Source organism: Ranitomeya imitator, chromosome 3, assembly GCF_032444005.1.
Source record: "Ranitomeya imitator isolate aRanImi1 chromosome 3, aRanImi1.pri, whole genome shotgun sequence".
NCBI lineage: Eukaryota > Metazoa > Chordata > Amphibia > Anura > Dendrobatidae > Ranitomeya > Ranitomeya imitator.
Window position 1 is genome coordinate 477,508,704 of NC_091284.1, and position 16,830 is coordinate 477,525,533.

General features: G+C 41.4%; 1 protein-coding gene across 2 annotated transcripts in view; it reads right to left on the reverse strand.

Moving 5' to 3' along the window:
* GAS6 (growth arrest specific 6) overlaps positions 1 to 16,830 on the reverse strand; it is a 192,801-nt gene that overhangs the window by 127,887 nt on the left and 48,084 nt on the right. For both annotated transcript variants that reach the window (XM_069757529.1, XM_069757530.1), the window contains exons 4-5: positions 11,350 to 11,374; positions 9,569 to 9,631 (exon numbers count right to left, since the gene is read on the reverse strand). In XM_069757529.1, coding sequence (XP_069613630.1) covers positions 9,569 to 9,631; positions 11,350 to 11,374 — 88 coding nt within the window. The remainder of the gene's footprint in view (positions 1 to 9,568; positions 9,632 to 11,349; positions 11,375 to 16,830) is intronic.

Here is a 16,830-nt window from a genome sequence, read left to right on the forward strand (position 1 = left end):
CCACGCAGATGTCCCTTTTGGGCACGTACACTTCAGAAAACTTTTTGTTGAAGTGTTCGATGACCGGCCGAACTTTGAACAGACGGTCAAAGTTGGGGTCATCTCATGCGCGACACTGTGCATTATCGGAATAATGCAGGAATTTATGGATGGCCTCAAAACGTCTCCGAACCATGGCCATTCGGAATACTGGAGTGTTATATAAAACATCTACACTCCAATATTGCCGCATTTCTGGCTTCTTCACGATCCCCATGTGGAGGACCAGGCCCCAAAACTGCATCATTTCAACTGCGTCTACAGGAGACCAGTTGGAAAATGATGTACCGGGGTTTTGCTCCAAAAATTGACGAGCATACAAATTAGTTTGCTCCACCATGAGGTTAATAAAATCCTCAGAGAAAAAGACTTTGAAAAAGTCTGTTTCTGTGAGGCCCGTGGTGTCAAACTCGATTCCTGATTCTGCCACAAAATCAGGAATCAGTGGCTCGTAATTTTCGGGGGGCGAGGTCCATGTGGGTTCCGCAGTGGGGAGCGCTGGTTCAGGAGTGGTGGGGGCTGCCTCATCTTCTGTCCTGGGGCGTCTGCGTGGTGGTTCCGCAGGACCCGAGGAGGAAGATGAGGAGGAAGAGGAGGAGGAGGAGGAAGAGGATGAAGAATCAGAAAAGTGAAGAAAAGTGGGATCCTCTCCCTCGCTATCAGTGTCGGAGGCAAGGAAAGCATATGCCTCCTCCAATGAATAGCGCTGTTGGGACGAACGGGACGAGCGGGACATTTTTGTGTGAATATGGTGATTGGGTGCACTTTATTGATAACTGTATGTGTATGTGTGGGGGGATAGTGATTTGTGCAAACTTATCTGAAAAGAAAATGCTAAAAGGAGAAGAAAAACCTGTAAAAAAAAAAAAAAAAGGCAGGCACAAACTCTGATAAGAGAACTGCGTCACTTATCAAAGTTTGGCGGCTGCGGGATGTGTGTACGGAGGTTGCGCAAAAAGGCTGAAGGGAAAAAAGCGAGCGCGAGAGTTGATCGGTGAACTGCGTCACCAATCAACGTTCGGCGGCTGTTAAATGGGCGCACGGGAGGAGGTGCAAAGGGGGGTAAAAAGAGGGGGAAGGGAGATGGGGGTGGAAGTGGGGATTGGGCAGGGATCAGTGATCAAAACGTACGGTTGTAGTCAGGTGGCGCAAAAGGGGGGTGAAAAAAAAAAAAAGGAAAACGGCAGGCACAAACTCTGATAAGTTTACTGCGTCACTTATCAAACTTTGGCGGCTGCGGAATGTGTGTACGGAGTTGGCGCAACGGGGGCGAGGGAAAAAAAGCTAGCGCGAGCGTTGATCGGTGAACTGCGTCACCAATCAACGCTCGGCGGCTACTAAATGTGCGCACGGAGGCGGCACAAATGGGGGTGGAGGGGGTAAAAAGAGGGGGAAGGGGGGATTGGGGTGGATGAACGGGGATTGGGGTGGATGAACGGGGATTGGGGTGGATGAACGGGGATTGGGCACGGATGAACGGGGATTGGGCACGGATGAACGGGGATTGGGCAGGGATCAGGGATAAAACTTACGTTTAGTTGTCTTCTTTCTTTAGCAGGGATTGTGGTGCTACAGGCTGCTGTGGCACCACAATACCCAGCACAGAAGGTAGATTCAGCAGAGAGATCAAGCCAGGAGATCCAGCAGTATGACCGCTCTGTAGGAATCCTCAGCTAGAATGAGGACCCTGCAGAGCGGTCATACACAGGTCAGGCAGGTGACACAGACAGGTCACAGAGCGGTCATGCTGCTGCTGTGACCTGTCATTGGTGGGATCGACCATAACATCGATCCCACCAATCTGTTCGCGCCATCCTAGGCAGGTCACAGCCAGGTCACCTGCAGGGCACAGAGCGGTCACAGCGTGATCGCCGCTGCGCCCTGTGATTGGCGCGATCGACGATGATATCGATCGCGCCAATCGGCTCCTGCAGGCCCTGCTGGGCCTGCACTGTGTCCTATCCTAGGCCGATCCTATGCTATTAGAGCACCGATCCACGCAGGTTCTGGCAGGGCACAGCGCGGTAATACCGCGCGGTGCCCTGCGATTGGCGCGATCGATGCGATCGGCGATCGCGCCAATCCGGGGTGTTCTTGCCGGTGCCTGGCGTTGCCAGGCACCGGACCTAGGATCGAGTACATCGGTACTCGATCCTAGCCTGTGACCTCATTGTTTCAGCCGCTCCGATTGGCTGTGATTGGCTGTTCAGAATTGAACAGCCAATCACAGCAATCGAGAGGGCGGGTGGGCGGCGACAATGCCCTGGATACCGAGGCCATCTCCCCCCAGGTGAGATGGCGTCGGAATTTTAATGCGATCACCGCGACTTAAGTCGCGGTATCGCATTAAAGGGCAGGACGTACTATCCCGTCAAGGGTCAGATAGGCCCAGGGCACCTCGACGGGATAGTACGTCCAAGGTCACAGAGGGGTTAAGGGGGGTGGAAATTTCTTTGTAAAGAGTGCCAAACTGGCAAAAGGAGACTTATCGGCCATGCAATGCTCTTCGGGGAATTTAACTATGAAAATATCATCTTCAGAGAGAAATAGGACTTGAACTCTAGTGACATTTATTGCAGTTTCAATCCTAAAAGTCAATATTAACCTTTTAAAGAGCCTTGCCAAAAGAAGCCAAATCAAACACTTCATATGTATTTGCAGACCTCTTGTTTTGAATTGATGAGGGTTAACACCCCAAAACACATGTCTGCAAATGGAGTGGCTTGTTTGGCTTCTTATGGCAAGTCATTTGGCAATTGTTAACACTGACCTTCAGGAATGCAACCTCAATAGGTGGCGCTAGAGTTTAAATCCTCTTCCACTCTGAACAGGCCATTTGCATACTTAGTCTCACTGAAACGCTATGGGTCACCGAGTTGTTTGTGACAAAAGTATGAGGTTTTACATCTACAATATTTTGGGGTGTGTCTGTGTGACTTTTTGCCCATTCATCAGGAAGTGCATTTTGGTGGTTAGTTAGGGATGCCTGGCTCATTTTTCATTCTAGTTCATCCGAAAGGTTTTCGATGGTGTCAACTCAGTGCGGCTAGACAAATTCCTCCACCCCAAATCACCCAACCATACCTTTAAGCACCTTGTTTTGTGCACCAGGGCACGGACATGCTGGAACATAAAAAGGGCCTCAGGCTGCCTGACAGAGAAGCATAATATGTCACTCCACAGTACATGTTCCCATTGCTCCAGAGTCCAGTGGTGGCCGCTTTACACCATTCCATCCAAAGCTTGACACAGTTTCCACTTTTTAGCAATATACTCACAGTTTATCACAGAATATTTAGGAGAGAAGAAATTTCTCAAACTGACATTTTGGAATGGTAGCATCTTATTACAGTACCATACTCTAATTCAGTGAGCTCTCTTAAAAGAACCATTCTTTCACAAATGATTGTAAAAGCAGATGGCATGTCTAGGCGCTGGATTTTACATATCTGTGGCAATGTAACAGAATGAAAAACCTTAATTCAATGGTAAAGAAGTGCGTCGCAATACATCTGTCAATATAGTGTATGTAAACTATTTATAAACAAGTCACTGTGTGGAAAAAGAGGTCACAGTCTGAAGCTTTGCTTACGGACTCAACAGTCCTGTATTTTAATCATCTGCAACAACCGGGCAAGAAGACCATCTGTGGCCATCAATCAGCCTTTTTATGGGACACAAAAAAATGTTTTAGATTATGACATAACAGATATCGGTCAAAAAACTCAATCTAACTTGTCGCTTATTTTCTGCATGGTTTGGCTACCACACTTAAGAATTTTTGTCAGAATGGCCAACAGGTTAAGGACAAAAGACAACTTTTTGAGATTAAGAAAATCTTATAAAGTTCCATGTACTAAATATATCTTAATATATCATGGTTTATAAAACACAGCAGTTACTATCGCAGCTACCAAATGTTGTACATAGCTAGAACCGGAAGACGTCTAGATGTCTGTTGTAGTGGACATCTATTAATCATATTACATAAACACAGAAGATTTAGCTACATCATGAATGTATAAATCAAGAGTTGCTCCATGGCAATATTTGTAGTGGATTCCAACAGCAGAGACCACCCAGAGATTCTTGTAAACACAGTCATTTGCTGGAATAGAACAAGCTGCGAAATTCACTGTTAAATGTGAATATAAAAACAAAACTAGCTGATCACCTTTGTATTTTTCGTACTGTGTGAACAATTGACTGGGCACAGGCCCAGAAATGTTTTCAGTGCTGGGAAGTGATTAACTGTTTGCAATGCAGCCAGTTATGATGAGCGAACAGAGATATAGGGAGTAAAACACACACACACACTTCTCACAAAATTAGAATATCATGAAAAAGTTAATTTATTTCAGTTCTTCAATACAAAAAGTGAAACTCACATATAGTATAGAGCATTACAAACAGAGTGATCTATTTCAAGTGTTTATTTCTGTTAATGTTTGTGATTGTGGCTTACAGCCAATGAAAACCCAAAAGTCATTATCTCAGTAAATTAGAATACTTTATAACACCAGCTGTGGAAATGATTTTAAAATTCGAAATGTTGGCCTACTGAAATGTATGGTCAGTAAATGCACTCAATACTTGGTCGGAGCTCCTTCTGCATTAATCGTTGCATCAATGCGGCGTGGCATGGAGGCGATCAGCCTGTGGCACTGCTGAGGTGTTATGGAAGCCCAGGTTGCTTTGATAGCGGCTTTCAGCTCGTCTGCATTGTTGGGTCTGGTGTCTCTCATCTTCCTCTTAACAATACCCCATGGATTCTCTATGAGGTTAAGGTGAGTTTGCTGGCAAATCAAGCACAGTGATATTGTTCTTTTAAAACCAGGTATTGGCACTTGTGGCAGTGTGGACAGGTGCCCAGTCCTGCTGAAGAATGAAATTTCCATCTCCAAAATGCTTGTCGGCAGAGGGAACCATGAAGTGCTCTAAAATTTCCCAGTAGATGCCTGCACTGACTTTGTTCTTGATAAAACACAGTGGACCAGCAGATGACCTGGCTCCCCAAACCATTACTGATTGTGGAAACTTCACACCAGACCTCAAGCAGCTTGGATTGTGTGTCTCTCCACTCTTCCTCCAGACTCTGGGACCTTGATTTCCAAATTAAATGCAAAATTTACTTTCCTTGAGGAGTGTGTCAATGACTGCCTTCTGGACATCTGTGAAGTCAGTGGTCTTCCCAATGATTGTGTAGACTACTGAAACAGACTAAGGGACCTTTTTAAAACACTTAGAATAATTAACAAAAAACACCTGCAAAGGCCTCCTAAGTTACTGAGATAATGACTTTTGGGTTTTCATTGGCTGTAAGCCATAATCATCAACATTAACAGAAATAAAGACTTCAAATAGATCACTCTGTTTGTAATGACTTTATATAATATATGGGTATATGAGTTTCACTTTCTGTATTGAAGAATTGAAATAAATTAACTTTTTGATGATATTCTAATTTTGTGAGAAGAACCTTTATGTATGGATAACAGCCATAAAGAATAGGTAATAGATCTATTTGCCATGGAAAGCATTTTTGTAAAGTCCTCTGAAAAATCACTGCGGTTTGGTTCCTATGAATCACTACTCCACTTGTTTTATAAATATCTCATTCAATACTTGTTCTGCATCATTTATTCCCCCAGGAGAACTGGGCATAGGTAAAACAGTGGGAAATGTAATAATATCTGGTCTATGCAAAAAAAAATAAAAGTTTAAATAGACTTTCCCCACCACATAAAAGTGTCTGCATATTAGGAAATAGAAATTATATTTTATTTACTAACCAAAATTATTCCACTGTTCTAATGGTTTTGCCAGCCATTACTTCCAGTGACAACAGGAATTTCATCATCTCAACCACTAATGGTAAACTATCATTTTGATATTTGGGGGTAGCCAAAGGATTGCAATCCAGCGAATACATCTTGTAGGAACATACCATTAAGTAGTTATTTTCAACTTCATAAAGATTGTCTTGAAATATTAGCTGTTATCTTTTGTTTACAACCCGTTGCCTAGGAGACCAACCACCTCTGCTGTCTAGCTTGTCAGCACAGCACTGAAGATAGCCAGGATTAGGAGATAATGGCACTCTCCACTGACCCTTAAGGTACCGTCACACAAGACAATATCGCTAGCGATCCGTGACGTTGCAGCGTCCTCGCTAGCGATATCGTCCAGTGTGACAGGCAGCAGCGATCAGGCCCCTGCTGTGCTGTCTCTGGTCGGGGAAGAAAGTCCAGAACTTTGTTTCGTCGCTGGACTCCCCGTAGACATCGCTGAATCGGCGTGTGTGACACCGATTCAGCGATGTCTTCGCTGGTAACCAGGGTAAGCATCGGGTTACTAAGCGCAGGGCCGCGCTTAGTAACCCGATGTTTACCGTGGTTACCATCGTTAAAGTAAAAAAAACAACAGCTACATACTTACCTACCGCTGTCTGTCCTCGGCGCTCTGCTTCTCTGGTCTGGCTGTGACCACAGTGGCCGGAAAGCAGAGCGGTGACGTCACCGCTCTGCTTTCCGGCTGCCCGGCGCTCACAGCCAGACCAGAGAAGCAGAGCGCCAAGGACAGACAGCGGTAGGTAAGTATGTAGCGGTTTTTTTTTTTACTTTTAGGATGGTAACCAGGGTAAACATCGGGTTACTAAGCGCGTCCCTGCGCTTAGTAACCCGATGTTTACCCTGTTTACCGGGAACCTCGGGATCGTTGGTCGCTGGAGAGCTGTCTGTGTGACAGCTCTCCAGCGATCAAACAGCGACGCTGCAGCGATCCGGATCGTTGTCGGTATCGCTGCAGCGTCGCTTAGTGTGACGGTACCTTTAACAGCTTTAAAACAGTGCTTACAAACTTAAAATAAAGGAGCTTGTAAGCACCGAGTATGTTCTTTTGTACACCAGAGGTGGTCAGTCTCCAAGGCATTAAGCTGTAAACAAAAAAAAAGGACAAGTGTTAAAATTTTTCACTGTTCTTGAGAAATTAATAGGCAGTAAATTGCAATATTATCTCCACTGTCCAACAATACCCATATATAAAGTTAGGAATAACCATTTAAAGGATAAATACTATACAACATATGACAGAATTTAATGTGAAAGGTGTCTACATAAAGGAGCCAGACTAAGTGAAATTGTAAACAGCATCTAATTCACTAAAGATGAAAAAAAATGTTGTCACCACATATGTCAGTCAGGTGATGGTGTAAACAACATGCCAATATTCCTATCTAGCGGCAATAGACTGTGCCATTTGTGAACTCATACACCCCATGACCCGATTGATCTAACCCATCCCATTGTATTATAATTGATAAATGGAAACTGAATTTCACTATCTGCACAAGAATTCATCAAGTAGAAACTGCAAAAGGGTATCTCCATTTCATCGCTTTGTTCATAAAGCCTTTCATAAACCAGAGAATTTTTTGTTTTTTTGCACTTTAATTTCTTCCTCTCCTTCTTCCAAAAGCCATACATTGTAGGGCTACACAAAAAAGAAAAATTGAATCCTATAAAAGATCATCCGATTGTTGCGGGCATATTGTTATTTAACACATAGGAAATTGTATTTTATCATGCACATTTTAATATCTTGATGTATAAATATGGATGCCGCACAGATGTCATGTGGACATAAAATATGGACACTCAGGTGGCAAATGACAATAAGGATGAAAATCATCAAAAATAGGATGATTTTTCATTCATTTATTTGACTTCGACCTTATAAATTATGATCTTTGTGATGAATTATGGTTATTGATTGGGTCTATAAAAAATGCTGTTGTGTGTGATTTTTGTATAAGTGATCAAGAAAAGATACAAAAGTAGTTTGTCAACCCGGGCACAAGGACTTTGAATCTCAACGTTTCATCCTAGCATTGCGCCAACACCATTAGGTTATCATTGCTACACAACCTGTGTACACAGTTTCATCAGGCTGAATGTGATTTTCTTATTTGCTGTTTTGAAGAGGTAACTTATGGAAAGTGTATTCTCTTTTAACATTAATGCTGATCCCTTGTCAGGTGCAGCCTCTCTGCAGTCAACAAGTGCCGATTGGAAGTCTTATCTCGCAGCTGTGCAGCGAGTTTCGGGGAAGGAGGAAGGAACTGGTGAATCAGTGTGGAATGTGAGATATTTGCTGAATGAGCTTTTACAAGTGAAATATTGAGCAGATTCCAATATCAACAGAATATCTGATACGAGCGAGAGCCCATTTATACAAACAATTACATAAAGTAGTTTTGATTTAACATTTTAGTATTCCACAGTGTGCCTTCTGGATCAACTAATGTTTCATGGCAAATTAAACGCCTGGAGCACTCGTGTTTTTAGCACCAATAAAAATACATACCTAAACATATTCACAATGACGTTTCTTTTAACTTTGTGTTGTGTCAGCGTTTGGCCAGTATTTCAACATCGATATAGAGCCTAGACACTGATTCATCACATGCATATTTTTTGTCAGGCTCCATAGACCAACAGGAAGAACTGCCTCAAAATTGCAACAACAGCACGTAAATACAAATGTACTGGATGCATACTAAAATGTCCCCATAATAATTATTTATATAAGATTGCGATTCATGGTCAGATAATAAAAAACAAGGGAAAAGGATTGCATGAAGCATTTGGTAATATTACATTACACAAATATTTACAAGTTACCCTTGTAGATTGTGAGCCCTCGCAGGCAGGGTCCTCTCTCCTCCTGTACCAGTTGTAACATAGTAACATAGTAACATAGTAACATAGTTAGTAAGGCCGAAAAAAGACATTTGTCCATCCAGTTCAGCCTATATTCCATCATAATAAATCCACAGATCTACGTCCTTCTACAGAACCTAATTGTATGATACAATATTGTTCTGCTCCAGGAAGACATCCAGGCCTCTCTTGAACCCCTCAACTGAGTTCGCCATCACCACCTCCTCAGGCAAGCAATTCCAGATTCTCACTGCCCTAACAGTAAAGAATCCTCTTCTATGTTGGTGGAAAAACCTTCTCTCCTCCAGACGCAAAGAATGCCCCCTTGTGCCCGTCACCTTCCTTGGTATAAACAGATCCTCAGCTAGATATTTGTATTGTCCCCTTATATACGTATACATGGTTATTAGATCGCCCCTCAGTCGTCTTTTTTCTAGACTAAATAATCCTAATTTCGCTAATCTATCTGGGTATTGTAGTTCTCCCATCCCCTTTATTAATTTTGTTGCCCTCCTTTGTACTCTCTCTAGTTCCATTATATCCTTCCTGAGCACCGGTGCCCAAAACTGGACACAGTACTCCATGTGCGGCCTAACTAGGGATTTGTACAGAGGCAGTATAATGCTCTCATCATGTGTATCCAGACCTCTTTTAATGCACCCCATGATCCTGTTTGCCTTGTATTGTTCAAGATTATTGTACCTGTTTTTATTATGCATACCCCTCCTCACATGTAAAGCACCATGGAATAAAGGGCGCTATAAATAATAATAATAATAATAATAATAATATTGTTTAAAAACACTTACTGTGGATACATGTAGAGAGGTCTGGATCTTTCCTGTCTAGAAACGAATACTTCTGAATGCAATCTAGAAAAGAACAGTTTCACATAATGAAATCCATTTTATAACGTCATTGAAAGCCGTTATCCAGAATTTAGATACTGACGACATGCATGGGATTTCATTGTCAGATTTGATAGAGTCTAACCCCAATCAGATGTTTGGTGGCTGGAAATTAACAGTGTGCAGAGCTGGGACACCATAGATGTAGATGCTACAGTATGTAGTGGCTGCTCTCATGTACTGCAGATCACCTTTCATTTACTTCAATATGAGCTGCAGCACCATTTAAACAGCCACTAAACATTGTACAGTGCTGCGCTTTCCCAGCTGTGTGTACTGTGGGTTATTTTTACTTCACAACATTTAGCATACAGGTTAAATAATTTTATATTTTTAGAGATAACACTGTTACAGACTTGGAAATTTCAAATATGTTTACATATAATAAATTTGGTAAGATTCAAATTTTTTTACACTTTACTTTTTTTTAGCGTCTTTAGAGCATTCTAACATATCATCTTATCACTTGGCACCCATGGGGGCATTTAGCAGACAACAAGCTGCCAAGGCAACCCACTGGCTCACCCCCGCACTGCGCACCTTAAAGGTACCGTCACACTCAGCAACTTTACAACGAGAACGACAACAATCCGTGACATTGCAGCGTCCTGGATAGCGATCTCGTTGTGTTTGACACGCAGCGGCGATCTGGATCCCGCTGTGACATCGCTGGTCGGAGCTAGAAGTCCAGAACTTTATTTGGTCGTCAGGTCGGCGTGTATTGTCATGTCTGACAGCAAAAGCAACGATGCCAGCAATGTTTTACATGGAGCTAACAACCAGCGAGAACAATAAGTGAGTCGCCGTTACGTCACTGGATCGCTCCTGCATCGTTCTGGAGCTGATGTGTTTGACGTCTCTACAGCGACCTAAACAGCGACGCTCCAGCGATCGGCTCGTCTATATCGCTGCAGCGTCGCTGAGTGTGACGGTACCTTTAAGAAGTTGTGCCACAAACAAAAGTACATTTTAAATAAATAGATTTTGGAATAAAAGTAAACTCCACAATTGGATATATTTAAAATAAAATGTTCCTGTGCTGAGATAATCTTATAAATGGGCCCCTGCTGTGTACTGTGTAATGGCTGTGTCTGACCATGCAGGAACATGGTCTGACATCCCAGGAGAGGAAGCGAAAGACTGTACAGACAAAAAGACAGTGGATTACAGCTGATTCTTTTTGTGAAAAAAACATTTTGCTGCCTGTCTTTCACTTGCGCATTCTAATCTTAAGCCTTATACTCTTTAAATTCTGCTTAATCACTTGGGATGGATCTGATGTGTATTTTTATCAAAACTGACAATTCTTGTTGCAGGTATCGAGATTGTTGCCGATAGACTCCGTTTTTGTGAGATGCAAATGTCTATTGTGTTCTTTGATACATTTGAAATATGCCAATAACAGACTATGCTGCCTTTGTGAATATGAACATTTAATAGTACCTTTCAGTACCAACAGTAACCCACTACACCTTCTACCACACCTCTACCGAAACAATCATCCACAGAATTGGAACACCCAAGGATATAATGTTTGCATAGTGTTTCTTTTAAATAATCAGAATCAATTTCCAATCACAGTGAAATATAATGAGATGCAAATCTATTTCCAGTATTTATTTTTTTTTTCGCAGTCTGAAAAATAAAAACCATTACCTAATTATGGACAAATCAACACTTACCTAAATATCTGGGATAAAAATATTCCTATAAAAAGAAAAAAAAGAGAATTTAAACCATGTATGAAATAAAATAAACAGCATAGAAAAGTCCACATTAATTCAGTACTTTACCCCCTTGATGGAAACAGGGTACTTTCATGAGTATTTTGGCAAGTACCTTGCACATTAGCTAGCTTCTAATTTTTGATATTTTTTTTCTCATTAGAAGAAGTCTCAACAAACTGGCAATGTTGGATTTTTAGCTGCAACAAATAGTAATACTGTACAGAATATGTATGACCGCTGGATAAAATTAAATATCGTAACCTGCATGAACTATAAAACATGAAATATGTAAAGCACTTTCCCCTTACAAATGGTGATGAGCGCATTGCACTACATACATTATATGACTGTGTGCATAATCATATAGCTGATATAAATCAAGTTGATGCTCTATTTCCATTTGTGATTTTTCTTTTTTTTGCTTTTGCAGCATCTTGAATTTTGTCCAATTATTCAATGAAAGAATTTTTCATAACTGTTACAGAACCCCCAGCACCAAGAATATGTTATGCAGTATATATTATGTATAATAGGTTCCATGTGAAATGCATCAGTCCACAGGCTGCACCCCTGGGCAGAGGGGACACGATATTCCCCTTTTGTCCTCCCCCACCTTTGTAATTCCCACAGTAAATATCAGCAGGCTCCGGCCCCCTGCGGCTATTGCAATGTATGTCTGGCCTGCTTTTTCTATTGGCCTGCCCTGTGTATCTGTGTTATATATTCTGTGTGGTGTGACTAAAGTTGTTCTTTTTAGACTGTAAATACGTGGAGTAGCAGTCAGCTTTTATATGCTCTCACGTAATCAAGGAATTCCAGCCAGCGTCCTTCATTCAGAATCCAGCAAAAGCAGAGTGGACGTCCTGAAACACGGGGTGGTACTGAAAGAGGTACCCCAGCTTGGTAGACCCCGTTACAATAACTTACATTATTGTTGTAAATTATTTCTGTATGTTGTGTGTGATGACTTATTTTATTATGCAAGATTAAATCAAGTAGACACTATCCTGGAAAAAAAATCAAAACATGGTAACAAAGAACACAACCGCAATACTATCATATCTTGAACTTTTAGGGGGTGAAGATAAAAAGAGTTTATAATCTGTACATTCTGGTTTACACTAATTCATAGTCACAACAGCTTACAAAGGGCTTGTGTGCAGCATTTGTCCTAAAGGATGGCTGTGAAGAAAGTCTGTATAGCAAAAGCCTTCTGTTCTCCGAACACACTTATAAGCTATGTTTTGTCTCACTTTTTTTTTTTTTTTTACAAAAGGATGCAAATGAAAAGTGGAAGCAGAAGCTAACACAGCAGCAATCCTTACCGACAGCACAGATCTCTCTAATTCACCAACCCTGAAGAATATTGTAGAAATCTGCTGGACAGCAGAGAAAACATCTGTTCTTTGAAAACTGAACTGCCAGTGTCAATTTCTCATAGGTAGGATTAGTGCTTGGAGCATGTTAGAGGCAGCAGTTGAGCTGTCCTATATATATAATAAAAAAAGCCAAAAAAAAAAAAAACCACTTCCCCAGCCTGTGGCTAACTACGCAGACTTACCGTATGTATTTTTCACACCATGGGCTCTAGAGCTCTCCCAGCCACTCACTGCACGTAGTGCAGTCTGGAAATATTGTAGAAATCACTAATACACGATCAGTAAGGCTATGTTCATACGCTGCGTTTTAGCAGGTTTTTTAATGCAAATTTTGGGCTGCATTTCACAGTACCAGCAAAGTCTATGAGATTGCAGAAATCTCATGCGCACACCTTGGGTTTTTCTTCTGGACCGTTTTGCCAAACAGCTGCGTTTTTGCAAAATGCAGCATGTCACTTATTTCAGCGTTTTTACAGAGTTTTTCAAACATTGGGTTTGCTGCATTTTTGGTGCCAAAACATGATGAAATTGAATCAGATTTTTTTTATGCACTAAACTTTATCAGCATGTACAAATGTACTGACAAACACAGAAAAAAAATAGCAGCAAAAACTTATGAAAACCTGTTTATTTGTAAGCAGCTTAAACAAAGCTTAAAATTGACATAAAAAAGAACTGCAAAAACGCAACATGTGAACATAGCCTTAGGGTGCGTTCCCACATTAAGGAATTGCTGCTGTCTTGACGCTGTGTATTTAAGCAGCATCAAAACCTCAGCGGCCAGATGTTACAGCATAGTGAATAGGATTTCCAGAAATCTCATGGCCAATATGCGACTATGGGCACCTGCGGATCACACGCGAAAACTGACACGCAGCATGTCTTTTAGGACCGCAGCATGTCAGTTTCATCAATAGATTCTATTGGATGCGGTAAGCATCCAAAGAGCTGCTACTTCCGGATCGTGGAAACGTAGCCTTATGCAGAACATACTAAGAATTCTGCACCTCTGTTTATATGAAATATATTTTATTGAACAGTAAGAACTATCCTACTTGTTTTCCTAATGTACTAAAGTCTGTATTACTACTAGTTTGAAAGTGTGAACACAACAATTCCCAGTGCATACAAAAAAAATCCATCTCAGTCACAATTTCTTGGAGATGGTTAGTGTTAAAAATGGTGTATGATAAGTGACAGCTGGATTGTAACTGTGAAATATTGAGTAAGAGAAAGTACTAAGAACCTTCATCTGAGGCCACATCCATAGCATCTCTTTTAAGCTTACTGGAGGGCATTGAACTCTGCTCTAGTTCTGCACGCATAGATCTTGCATAATATTTCTGGTTAAAGGCAGAAAATCAATAGGCAGTAATTAGTACAGAACAGTATTAGTACAGTAATTACCGTAGTTTCATTAGTAGATGTGTATACTAGAGAAATGAAAACGAAAAGTTACTTTGCACAAATCTGTCAGGGAAAGGTAAGAAACATTTAAAAGGGAAATTCCTATTTAAACCTGTAACAAGATTACAGAAAATATCTACTTTTTTGATTTATCTTCTTTATTTAATATAAAGTATTATCAGAGAAATCAGAATATTTCAGTCATTTTCTTGAGGGTAGGTATTTCCATGATTAGTTGCTCAGTTTGTTTTTAAAAAGGGGTTGTCAGATGAAAACAAGTTATCAACTAAAGTGGGAAAATAAGTATTTGATACACTGCCGATTTTGCAATTTTTTCCACCAACAAAGAATGGAGAGGTCTGTATTTTTTAGGTACACTTCAACTGTGAGACAGAATCTTTAAAAAAAAAAAAAATCCAGAAAAATCACATTGTATGATTTTTACATGATTAATTTACATTTTATTGTATGAAATAAGTATTTGACCATCCAACACTCAGCAAGAATTGGGGTCTCACAGACCTGTTAGATTTTCTTTAAAAGGAACCAGTCAGGTCCCCCGTGCCCGCCAATCCATCAGCAGGTGTGCATGAGATTTCTGAAATCTCAGACTTTGCTGGTACTGTGAAACAGCTGAAGCTTCGCAATAAAAAAACGCTGCAAAAACGCAGTATGTGAACATAGCCTAAGTTCTGTATGTTAGAAGAGCTTCTACAGGTAACGAGTTCTAACAAGTGTAATTAATACAGGTAATAAGTGCAGAGTAGGAAGGCTTCTTAAAATGGGCCTGTCAAGTCTCCCGTGCCCTCCAATCCATCAGCATTCAGCAATTTGTGATTAATTTCTCGCCTTAACCATCCCTGTATAGCAGGGGTGGGGAGTATTTTTTCTGCCAAGGGCCATTTGGATATTTATACCATCCTTTGGGGGCCATACAAACTCTGCCCACAAAGTACATCCTGACTCTGGCACTGGTGTCAGGACGTAATCTTTCATTGCATGCCCTTCAGTGTTCAGTAGTGAAGACTGCGTGTGTGTGCTAACAGAGCAAGAAGAAGTTAATGAGCTGGTTGTAATCAAAATACACCTCCCTGCCCAAGAATGCGGTCCCCAAGAATCTGCTCGGGGGCCTGATAAAAGGTCGTCGAGGGCCATAAATGGCCCTGGGGCCTGAGGTTTCCCACCCCTGCTGTATATATTTGGTTAAATAAAAGCATTTATAACCTCCTCTTTCCCTGTGCTAATGAGGGCTTTGACTAGTCAATGCTTAGTTCCCCAAAGTAGTCAGCCCTTTTTCCAGGGGCGTGATAACATCATTTGCAGGAGGGGCATCATCGCCACTCATTCCAACAGTGTCACTGCCTCTCTGAAGCCAGGTGTATGATTCCCGGCTTCAGAGACACGCATTGCGCATGACCAGAAGCCATATTTTGAACCTCTGGACATGCGCAGTTTGCATTTTTGATGCCTGGAATTGTACACCTGGCTTCAGAGATGCAGTGATGCTGCTGGAATGAGCTGCGCTCCTGCGCAGATTTGCATGAGTGGCAATGACACCGCTCTTGAAAATTATGTTATCACACTCATAGGGCTGATGGAAAAAGCCAAACACAGCACTCGTCTGCTCCACTGGGAATGAATGGAGTGGCAACTGAGACTGCGTACTGCACGGGATAAAAGTTATCCATTCTGCCAATCGGTAAGGGTCCCAATAGTTGGTCTCCAGGGCATCACACCAGGTCAAGTGTGAAAAGCGGAGGCTAAGCATCAGAATTGAAGAGCCATATCTGGGGTGGCTGAGGGCTGATGTTATTAATATGGTAGGGGGCAATATCAATGGCTCCTCCCAAGGCTATTAATATCAGCCCGCAGCTTTCTTCCTAGCCTTTGCTGGTTAATTATAGGGGGTGACATTTTTTTTTTGAGGGGGTGGGGGGGGGGGGTCACCCCTTCTTAATAACCAGTATAGGATAAGTAGACAGCTATGAGCTGATATTAACAGCATGAGAAACTCAATGTTTATTACCCCCTTACCAGATTATAAAACATCACACCTTTCTGCTTTCCCTCAGCTGGTTAAGAAAAATTAGGTGGACCCCTTGCCATTTTTTTCTTTTATTAGCTAAATAGACATTCAGTAAGCTGCACATGCACTGCACTCATTATATATTTCAATTACATCTATCAATCTATAATCAATCTATATCTGTATTTAAGATTGTTTCATTAGTTAGTAAACTAGCTGGAAATGACAGAATTACTGTATATAAAAGCTGATGTTAAGAAAGCATTGCATACGCAAACCTTACGGATGCTAAGGGAGAAAAATAACGTATTGTACTCGCATGACACTCATCATTTATGCTGATGAGTGTGAGCCCTAAACTGTATATTCAGAAATAAATTAGACTATGTTTTATTATTAAAGATTGTTATCACTTTATTGTAACTGGAGATAGAATTTAATGTATGATAGTACACTTACCACTGCTGCAGACATATTTCCTGTCTGTGGAAGTATATTCTAGGTATGCAGAACTCTATGCGACCTATCCTGGTCTAACCTCCTGCATGAGTTTGTGTGGGGCAGTGCAGCAGAGTTAAGCTGTGTCACATTACAAATCCATCTATTAGCTCTTATTTCATAGCA